Source organism: Monopterus albus, unplaced genomic scaffold (assembly GCF_001952655.1).
Source record: "Monopterus albus unplaced genomic scaffold, M_albus_1.0 scaffold29.1, whole genome shotgun sequence".
Lineage (NCBI taxonomy): Eukaryota > Metazoa > Chordata > Actinopteri > Synbranchiformes > Synbranchidae > Monopterus > Monopterus albus.
In genome coordinates this window covers 2,466,510-2,477,732 of record NW_018127909.1, presented here as the reverse complement: position 1 = coordinate 2,477,732, position 11,223 = coordinate 2,466,510, and the positions used below count along the sequence as shown (strand labels likewise).

Sequence of the window (11,223 nt, the reverse complement as noted above, 5' to 3'; positions counted from 1 at the left end):
GAGAGAGGGAAGTCTGGGCATCTTTGCTTAGACTGCTGCCCCCGCGACCCGGTCCCGGATAAGCGGAGGAAAATGGATGGATGGATGAAATACATCTCACGTCAATCAATGTGAACTTCCTGGACAGAGAGATAAAAAAAAGCCAGTGTGAAGTAATTAATTAAACAGCTCCCAGGTTGTAATTGGGTATTAATCCAAAGTTGTCTGCTTATTTTTTCATTTGTTCCCCTCCCTCTGAGCTTTTAGTCATGTGACTGTTGTTAATGTGCTACTATTTTCTTTCAGATCTGCTACATTAGAACTGTATTCGCAGAAGTACTTGCATCAAAAATACATTTACTTGATTTTATGTGCAAAAGCAGTGAAAGCACATCAGTGCTCAGTGAAAGGCATGTTTCTGTCTATAAACATGACATTTTTAGCAACAATATTGTTATTTTGCTCCACTGTAAATCATCAAAGGAAGTTCTGCCTGCAGTATAAATAAGTATTTCACAATATTCCCATGAAGGGGGATGTCTCCTGTGAATAAAACTGTCTGCAGTGTACAATGGAAAACACAAAATGAATGTTTGACTCTCCAACGCACTCTGAATATTTCCCTCTAATCCTCCTTCAGATTTGGAATGACTACAAGTTGCGATGGATGCCAGCAGAGTTTGACGGGATTGAGTTCATTAGAGTTCCATCAAGCAAGATCTGGAGACCCGACATTGTGCTCTATAACAAGTGAGCCTCCCGGCATCATTACAGTTATCATTATCATTAGCTCGTACACCCAGAACAAGATCTCTCTCTAACCTTAAAGCTGAAGCAGTCAATAATTTTATATTAGTAATAGGACAAATGAATGTGGCATGTGACAGACATTATAAACCCACCACCCAGCTCTGTACTTCTCCTCAGCTCTATGAAGCAATTTAGCTTCTTTTAGCTCATTGTTTTGGTTATAGAGCCAAAAACTGTTCTGGTTTACATTCACAGATCCAACACAGCTGTGGCTCTGCTATAGTCACTGTATGGTGTATATGACCTAACAAATGACACACACAGGGGAACATTTATACTGGCTGGCCAAACCAACAACATACACAGAGAAAAAGACACTATCAAATTAATCTACGAAGAAACACTGAACTAACTATTTTTCCGAAAATGTAAAGAAATTAATATAACTTGACAAATAAAGTGTCAACATAAACAATACATTTCTCCCAAACTCCCCCCTTCCTTGTATTGGGCTCTTGGTGCAGTCCAGGCCTAGTAGGAGGTATTTAAATCTGCTGCTTCCTCAGTCCAGTGTTTTTCTCAGGACCACCCCCATCCATGGACCAGGAACACGGTAACTCAAAAGACAATTTTACACACATTAACAATACATAGTCAACCAAATGTACATGCTTTTTTGATTAATTTATGTATGTCCAAAGTCAAAATCAAATACCTAACCTTTGCCTACAACTTAAAGCTACACATATGAAAAAAGAAAACAAACAATTACCCAACCAGTTCTACTGCTGGTTGGTGCTTTAGGCCCTCACGTGGTGAAGGCCAGTGCTGAAGCCTTCACAAATGGTCATTGGAAAGCACTGACAAAAACCCATTTTTGTTATTTTTAGCATGAGGATCTGTGTTATTAACATCATCAGAATATAAAATTGCTACACTGTGCAACACACTCTGCTGTAATTAAACTTTAATATGTTAATGTGGTCATCTATTGTTTAGGGTCATTTTGTGGTCTGCTTTATTTTATCAGTTTCAGTTTGCTTAACTGTAAATTAAATCCTACTTTCTACATTCAACACTGACTCATAATGTTAATCAACGGCAATTTTATATTTCATAATAATGTGTAAAGCAGCTTCATTGTCCCTGGCCTTGATGCTCTCCTTCGTACCTTGTCTTTTTATTTTCTCTCCTGTATTCATTTTTTCCTTGCCTTTCCTTTCATTGGTCTGTCTCTATCTTCATTTAACCTTTGTGTCCTATTCAAAACCTGCATATGCTCGTCTCATATGTCATTTCTCTGCCGTGGTCATACTTCTGTTTGGTTATGCTACACACATCATGGACAGCGCTGTAGGTGATTTCCTGGTGGTGGATAAGACCAAGGCTCTGCTGAAATTTGATGGGACCATCACTTGGGTTCCTCCAGCCATTTTCAAATCCTCCTGCCCCATGGACATCACCTACTTCCCTTTTGACTATCAGAACTGCTCCATGAAGTTTGGCTCCTGGACCTATGACAAAGCCAAGATTGACCTGGTACTTATTGGGTCCAAGGTCAGTGGTTGTGATGGTGTTCAAGTCTACCTTAACTTTCAGCTCCCAATCTATTTCATCATTTTGCTTTCTGTCTTACATACAGGAAAGCACTGCTTATTCACATCTGATCAGATACTGCATGTATTTACAGCAGGACACATTGTTTGTGTGTCCATTGATTTTACAGCCAGTTTACTAATGGAGAGCTGTAATCAGGCTTTGAAAACGGTTGCATAATGTTTCCTGCAGGCAGAGCTCCTGGAGGGGTGCTCTCTAATCTCTGAACAGATCACCAGATGATGTACTGTTGATGTCGTTAAAGTTATCTTACCAAATATTTGGCAAAAACCCCAAGTCAACAAAATATGAACAAAGTGGGATATAGGAGGATCTCAGCTTCTGGTGTTTCGAATTTAATCACTATTTTTATACTGTGTCTCTTGGAAGTGCCTTACTTTTATGAATGTGTAATACAGATAATAATCATACAGATTTTAAAAGTAAGATTTGGAACTCAACCATCCAGCAGTTAGAACCCCCATTGTTCTCATTGTTGTCCACTTCCTATTATACTAAGGTTTTTAAAGCCGTAAAGAGGCATAAAGATGACAAGATATACAGTGATCTGCATCTTCTTGCAGCCACATGTTTTGGGTGCATGTGCATGAAATCTAGGTTTTGCAACTTCTTACATGTGAAAAAGGATCTAAAAAAACATGCTTCATGAGGAATGGTAAGTTGACCCTGATTGCTGTTGCAGCATTAAATCGGCACATGATTTGATTATTATTCATCTCCTAGGTGAACCTGAAAGACTTCTGGGAGAGTGGCGAGTGGGAAATCATTGATGCTCCGGGATACAAGCATGATATCAAGTACAATTGCTGTGAAGAGATCTACACTGACATCACCTACTCCTTCTACATCCGACGACTGCCACTCTTTTACACCATCAACCTCATCATCCCCTGCCTCCTCATCTCTTTCCTCACAGTGCTGGTTTTCTATCTCCCATCTGACTGTGGAGAGAAGGTCACGCTCTGTATCTCTGTCCTGCTCTCCCTCACTGTGTTTCTACTTGTTATCACTGAGACCATCCCCTCCACGTCGCTGGTCATTCCACTCATTGGAGAGTACCTGCTCTTCACAATGATCTTCGTCACACTCAGCATTGTCATCACCGTGTTTGTGCTAAATGTACACTACCGCACACCAATGACCCACACTATGCCGGGTTGGGTGCGCTCTGTGTTTCTCAAAGTGCTGCCGAGAATCATGCTGATGCGGAGACCAACCGATGAAGACACCAAGGCTGGGGGGTTGGACAGCAGTGGGGAGGCAGGAGGAGATGGAGGGAGAGGAGGAGGTGGAGGACGGAAAGGAGGGAAGAAAAGGAAGAATAGCTTGATGTGTGTAAGTAGTCCTTATCACCTTCCCTTTCGCTGTCTCCAAGATATCAACTTGTAAAGATGTACTGCTTAGATCACGCAGATGTGTCCCAAAGATCCCTTACCTGTGAGAAAAAAGAAAAAAGCCATGGCTGGAAAAAAGAAATTATAACAAAAAGATGTTTACTTTGAGATTAGGCAAAATGTAAAAATGTGTTCATCTGGACTCTGGTTCTGACCTCCAGCAGGTCGGAGGCGGCTCTATCAATAGTCTGGAGTATGGGGACAGTAAGCTCTCGCCCATGGAGGGCTGCACAGGGAAGAAAGGTCCTTGCACCTGCCAACATGGGAAGGAGACCCCGGAAACACCAGACATGGGGAAGATGACACATCAGCTGAGTTCCCAGAGCATCAACACAGTGGTGGCTTTTTCTGTAGTGTCACCTGAGGTCAAACAGGCCATCGAGAGCGTCAAGTACATTGCTGAAAACATGAGGAGCCGCAACAAGGCCAAAGAGGTGAGTCAGCATGTTTATCTTCACTGTAACCGACCAGTCTGGCTGGAAGTGAATAAAACAGTAAAATGAATCAAATCCAATGCAGTCTTTACAGTAAGAGGCACTACATGCATATGCATTCTCAAGGTGTTGAACTTTTTTATGTAAATATATTGTCAGATTCATATCGGCAAAGTAGAGGCATGCAATTTCATGGAAAAGAACAAAGGGAAAATTACTGTTTGCTGCATTGTGTTGATAATACAGTAATTGAAAGGGATACTTTTAAATGTCACCTAGATTTAGTGGACACAGTAAATAAATAGTTGACATCGGTTTTTGTTAAATAAAAACAACTAGGAGGGCATAAAATGTAAGGGTTATGTGAAACAGCTAAACTTACTAACTGGTCACTTCACTTCAATAAACCAGAATGCCAGTTTTAGAGCATGGAGACAGTTAGGATGAGGATTACTACTAGACAGCTGGTGTGATAAACTTGTGAAATCAGTCAATAAACAGCTGAAGGAGAGAAGGAGGACTGGCAGGACTGCACCCTAAACTCAGATTTTTGATTTAAAAACAAATCTAGCTCTTGTTTCAGTGGAGTTTAAATGCACTTTGGGCAACAGTTTCTGCCAAATAAATCAAATGTATTGAAACAGCTGCTTCTAGTTCTCTCTGATCAAGCTACACCTGCAACATTATAAAGGAAAACATTTCAGATATGGAGTCCTTCTGTAATATGGTCATTACCTGATCAAATATAAGAGCCGTTTTTTGGTGTTAAGAAGAAAGCACATACACAACATACAGTAACACTCAGAGGTCATCTTGAAGCTGGTTGTTTTACTTGTAGGGAGTTTTCTGTGACATCCCCAAGTGAATGGTCATAAGTTGTCTTGGTCATAAATAGTTGTCATAAACCTGCTGTCTTGGAGTCACATGGCTGCTGTTTTTCATGAAGCTTCTTTTAAAAACTTTTTTTTCCTCTGTCACCTAGGTGAGTGTATTTTAGAAGACAAAGCAAAAGAGAGCAGTAAAATTATCACCCAAACTGTCTGCTGCATCTCAGCTTACCATGGCTGTGTCAGTTCTGACCTATCATACCTGCTGCAGTCAAACTGTTTAAAATAAAAATAAACATTACCAAAATAAAGCAAAAAATTGTGATAAACCAAAACAATCTCTGAAACACACCGAAGCAACATCATTATAGAACCAATTTCAGTCTGTAGCTTTGCCATTTCAAGACATGCAGCTGACAATACTTCAGAATCAAGTCACAGAAGATATATAAAATTCTGGTCTTTCTATATTTTATATAAATCTATCCTCATTAATAGAAAACAAACACAGCATGCACGCACCATGCATAATGCATTTATGCAAACATAATAAATACAAATGCAAAATACAATACAGAAGTGCTACTGCAATTCTGGGCAGCACTGCTGCAGGTCTTGACTTATTCCATATATGGACTTGAGTGTAAATTGGAAACACATAATTTTATATTTGTGTGAAGAGCTCTCATTCTTCCCTCTGTTGGTTATAAACAGAGTGGGTGAAGTCTCCTAAAGAGGAGAAGTAGCCTTGGATATGCAAAACTTGTGGCTCAATCTGCTTTGTCAGAACGCCTGTCACGTCTGACACTGTGGTTTGAATGTGATTTTCATAGTAATTTGCTCCTGTGTAAAGTACTGTATGTATCAGTTTTCTGTTCTCTTCTCTCTTCCTCTTTTTTCTGTCTTTCCTTTTTTCTTGGTGTGTAATCCTCATCTCACCCTATCAACTTCCACAACCTCCCACCTTCTGAGTTTCTGAATCACCCTCTTCTCTCTCTCAACGTGCACCTCGCCTCATCTGGTTTTTAAAAATCCCTCTTTACTTTTCATCTTTCACTTGTCACCACTGACACCTTCCTCTTGTCTTCTCATACTTTTCATTGTTGTCCCCTTCCTTGCTCACAGGTGGAGGATGACTGGAAGTATGTTGCCATGGTGATAGATAGAATCTTCCTTTGGGTGTTTGTGACCGTGTGTGTCCTGGGAACCATGGGCCTCTTCATCCAGCCGCTTTTTGGCTTTGTCTCATAACGGCTGACCAGTCAGGCCTCGCTGCCATCCTGTGTGACCAATCCTGAACAATAACTCTTCTGTCTCATTTGACCAATCAGAAGACAGACTTCGAGTCCTAATGCACTATTCAGTGTGTTGGCTTCTATGCAGGTACTTTTTTGTCTTTTTAATACAGTCAAAAATCTATTTTGTAATAAAAACAAGCAGGCACCTTTTTTGTGCATCATAAAAAGTTTTGCGTGCAAGTACCAAAGTTTGGCATGTGAAAACATTTTGTGAGTCAAAAACATTTGTAGTCCAAAATCTTTTGGTTGCATTTTTAGATTACAATATGGTGGGAGGTAACAATGCATCTCCATTTTTGTTGATGCGTATTAACTTGCTTTTATGATCGATTTGAGACTAGCTACTTGTATTTGTAGTTCTGCAGTGTTATATGAAAATGTGTTTCTGATGCAGCTTTTCTTCACAAACTACAGGAATAAAATCTGAGCTGTGTCAATAACATTTAAACTATACCATAAAATTATGTTTGTACCTAATTATCTCTCTCCATATATATATATATATATATGGGTGTGTGAGTGTATAAAACGCGTGCCAAATGTGTTGTATACATGCGAACGGTTGATTCGCTGTGGTGACCCCCCATGGGAACAGCCAAAAGTAGTAGTGTGTGTGTGTGTGTGTGTGCCAACCCTGTTTCTAATGAGTTCATATCAAATAACATTAAACAACTTTTTAGTTAAGAAACTATTTCATTTATGTTTAGCTATGAATTTAGACATCTAATGAATTCCCTTCAAGTTCCTTGTGAATTCACCTGACATGATTTTTCTCATGAGCAGCTTCTAACCAAGTCAATCCCTGGAGCATGAATTATTAATGGTCAGAGTCCTCCAGCCAAAGTCATTAGCTGGTCACAGCTGTCATTCAGCGTCGACTGGTCAATGGAGACACATTATTGCATCACACTCTTCCCACATATTATAATCTGACATGCAGCCAAAATAGTTTAATCTGCAAAGGTTTTTGACTCAAAACAGTCAGAAGTGTCCGATTTGCAATAGAAACATTTTATGACATTAAAAGGTGCCTGCTTGTTTTTAATTACAAACTTGATTTTTGATTGCATTTTAAAGGCACACAATTACCTTCATAGTTTTGCTTCTTCCCTTTTACAGAAAACAATAAATACAGGAGTTAAGTGGAGCAAAAAGCTTTTTAAACATTTTGACTGGCTGAAAAACTGTGCCATAAATGAATCTTCACAGAGAGCAGCGGAGTAATGTAATATCTACAAAGTGTGAACCATTTGAACAACTTTATAATTAATTTTTGACTAAATATAGTTTATTTCAATGACCACATGTATTGCTGTGTTAGGTTTTTCTGTCCATCTATTATATTTTTAATAAGTTAGTCTGACACATTGAAATGTGTGATTTAAATGTAGCTCAGCCGCACCAGACAGCAGCTGAGATACTCTGGTAGCAGGGGTTAAACCTATTTTTTCTCCATCATGATTGGTTTTATATGCTGCCTTTACTGTAGCTGTATGGAATACAGTAACTAACTGAATTACAGTTCACCCAAAATGTGTAGCTTTAGCTCAAGCTACCTGTGGCTGTCTCACTAGGCAGCTTTCACTTTAGATGTGTACTTGACTCTCTCTGGCAGAGAGTACAGTACAGTTACATCACCCAAGCCAGCAATACAAATCATCAAATTACTGTGATTTGCTTCTTAGCTCTGTTTTGTAGCAACTGCAAATTTTACATCTTAACATACTGAACGCATGTTATCTTCACAAACTATATGGCATTTACATTTTTTATGGAATAAAACATACCAAGTCAAAATCGGGTCTTAATTTTGACCAAATATTGCATTTTTGCCCAATAGTACCAGGCTGCAGACAAGCTGGAGGAACTCCACAACAGGAAGTTGGTCTTCTTTGTCATTTTTTCTGTGAAATAACACAAGCTTTTATAATTTTTTTTTTTTAAATGAGAAGCTTGTGATTAGTACACTTTTTAAAATATGTATGTCCAGTATAAAGTTAACTGAAAAAGTTTTTAAAATGTCACCATTTCTTTTAAATATTTGATGTTTAAGTCAAAGTAATTTCCTAATTTATTAAACAAAGTGCACATGTAACTGAAAGACCTTGATAGTGCTGGATAAACAAAATGGTGACAGCCTCAGAGGGCTAAGCCGATATGAAACAGATCATCAGGTACTGTGTTGCATCTTGTCTGCAGCCAGGCAACGCACCTTTCGCCTGGTAGGGCATTTTTGCATGGTTCAGAAGAGGTAGAGTATATTTGAGGTTACCTGGGATCAAAGCTTTGCACATCCCTAGTCCTTCAGGACTGGAACCTGAACATCCGACAGATGTTAGAGAACCAGAAACTTTCCATATCCGGTACACATGACAAACTATCAGATTGAACTCAACCCTGCAGCTGCTAGTTTACCCTGCCCCCAATGAGATGAAGGAGAGCTTTTTACTAATAAGGACAGGCTGTTCTTCTTTGTGTAAGAACCTGTGTGTTTATTAATGTTCTTTTTGATTAATGTTCCACAAGGAAATTGGTTGGCCTGGTACAGTAAATACTGGATTAAATGCTGCTTGATTAGTTGGTCCTGAAATAGCATTACATGTATTAATTTATGAGAGGATTCTATTATCCAATTGCATGGCTGTTAATTTAATCTTTTTTCTTGTCACTTTTGATTAAGTTCACAATCAAAAGCAAATATGCACTGGAAAAATGATGCATACTGTAACAGACATTTTGATTGCTTTGCCCACAAAATATATTGTTGTCCAATTGCAGCTCTACAAGGTTATCACTTAATTAGATTTTATTTATCCCCATACTTTTTAGCAGAATATTTGTTATAATTTGATGCATCTGTAATGCACAACTCGTGCTGAAGGAAGAAAACATTTTGCCTTCCTTTTTTTCTGACTCTTTGACCTAAGAATTAATGCAGTATTGCTTTAAATAAAGTGAATAGCATTTACTGGTTAAGGTTTTTAATATGAAAAAGTTCTTCTTGTTTTTACATACATGTTTTTATGTGCACACACACACACACACACACACACACATAGAGACATATTTTACACATTTTCCATACAGAAACATTCACCAGAGTTAAGCTTCCGTCTGCCATATCTAACTGAAGTCTGGTCACTTAGGTGTTATTCATAGATAAATTTAGCTTTGAGGCAAAGTGCATTATTCATTATTTGTGATGTTGCCACATAATTAAAAATTACATTTATCTATCAGATGCTTTTATTTTCAAACTCTTCCACTGTCTTTGTCCCAGCTTCACTACTCCTATTATGGGCCTAGACTCTACACACCTGTTTCCTATTTAAACGCTCTCACCTGGTCCATTATTACCACCTCACCCTCCTCAGTTTTTGGTTCTCTATATCCTTAACTTTGCCTCTGGTCCTTCTCTTCATCCTGGTTTTTGCCTTTTATGCAGTCACCAGATCTTCTGTTTCACTCCTTCAACATCTGCCTCAGCTGCAATACTGTCATGTATCGGCCTGAAAGACTTGTTCTCAACCAGTACAAACTATTTTCACCAAGAGTCCATGCTTCCCTGAGCTAATGGCTCTGTTCTGTGAACCTAAAGACTTTTTCAGCATTTCCACTATTGGAACCCTGGACTTACCTTAACCATCACCAAGCATAGCCTCCATGGTTGACGCGGACCATCCTGCTTTGTTTTTCCACTGTATTTTCTCTCTGTCGGTCTCTGTTTATAGAAGGGAGGGACTGCTCCTCTCTCACAGACACAGTCAGCTGTGGGTTTACACACTGTGCTTGTAGTGATAATGTTTCAGGTGTGAAGATGCAGACATTTAACCAGTCACCGGCAACTGCTCAGCATGCACACACCCCCTCCCCCTCGTGGTCCTGGTAATTGATTTTAGTATTACCTCCTGAGGGTGCTGAAAAGTAGCTCACAGAGCACATCTCCAAAGCAGGCTGAGTGGAAACAAACACCAAACCCATGATGAGCATTACTTGGCACAACATGTTTTGGTAGGTTCCTATAATGAAAAAATCCCTTTTGATTTTCCTGAGTTTAATTTGTTTGAAGAAAATGCTACAATTGTTACCTGAGTTCATGTTTTAACCTTAAATTAAAAAGTAACACTATTAACCTGAGATCAGCTTTTTGTATCCATGTGCCACTAGTTAAGTAAATCGAGTGAGTGTTCATCTTAGCTGTCGTGGAGGGTTTTTGTCCTGCTTCTTCTTAAAGCTCTGCACACTGGTACCTCCTCATGGACTTGGGGCCTAGCCTGCTAAACAGCTCCTGACAATAGTGTATGTCTAAAGATAAGCTGCAGTGTCAGTCAATTGCACTATTCAGTTATTATGAAGTTAAAAAAAAAGGCTGCATGCCCTAAGACATCCGCAAAATATGTTTATGTACCTTGGGTATTAGGACTGATAGTTTATAGAATGCTGTCCCATAGTGCTTAAAATTGACACATTTACAAACCTCAAATAAAATTGACAAATAGTGCAGTGTGTAGTAAATAGGGAGCTATTTAATAATGCAGCTATATTCCAGACCCAGTGCTTTTTTCTTTTTCTCTGGGAACATGTCCTCAGCAACTTTGGGCTCTGAAACAAGTTTGAGGGCCTGGTGTACAGTAAGGGACTTCTCATTATTCTCCTTCAGCAATTCTTTCAGCTAGGCAGTTACTCTCTGCAAGGTCTGATTGACCTCTTTCTCAGGCTTAAGCTTGGTTACAAACTTCAGGTCAGTTAAAGTCATTTCCACCAGTTGCTCTGCTACTGGAGGTTAACTTTTAAAATGTTGACCTGGGTACCTCCAGCGTTTTCTGTCTGGCTGTGCTTCTTTTGCTTGGCCCACTTGTTCTGTCTCTGTGTTTTGTGCCTTTTTTTTGGTTATTTATATGTGGTCATTCTTACCCAGGGGTCC

General features: G+C 39.2%; 1 protein-coding gene across 2 annotated transcripts in view; it reads left to right on the top strand.

The window, feature by feature from the left end:
* The window catches only part of chrna6 (cholinergic receptor, nicotinic, alpha 6), a 22,657-nt gene extending 12,689 nt beyond the window's left edge, over positions 1–9,968 (top strand). For both annotated transcript variants that reach the window (XM_020596318.1, XM_020596319.1), the window contains 5 exons: positions 620–729; positions 2,079–2,286; positions 3,070–3,681; positions 3,902–4,174; positions 6,127–9,968. In XM_020596318.1, coding sequence (XP_020451974.1) covers positions 620–729; positions 2,079–2,286; positions 3,070–3,681; positions 3,902–4,174; positions 6,127–6,252 — 1,329 coding nt within the window. In that variant the 3' untranslated portion in view covers positions 6,253–9,968. The remainder of the gene's footprint in view (positions 1–619; positions 730–2,078; positions 2,287–3,069; positions 3,682–3,901; positions 4,175–6,126) is intronic.
* Positions 9,969–11,223: the final 1,255 nt, after the last annotated feature.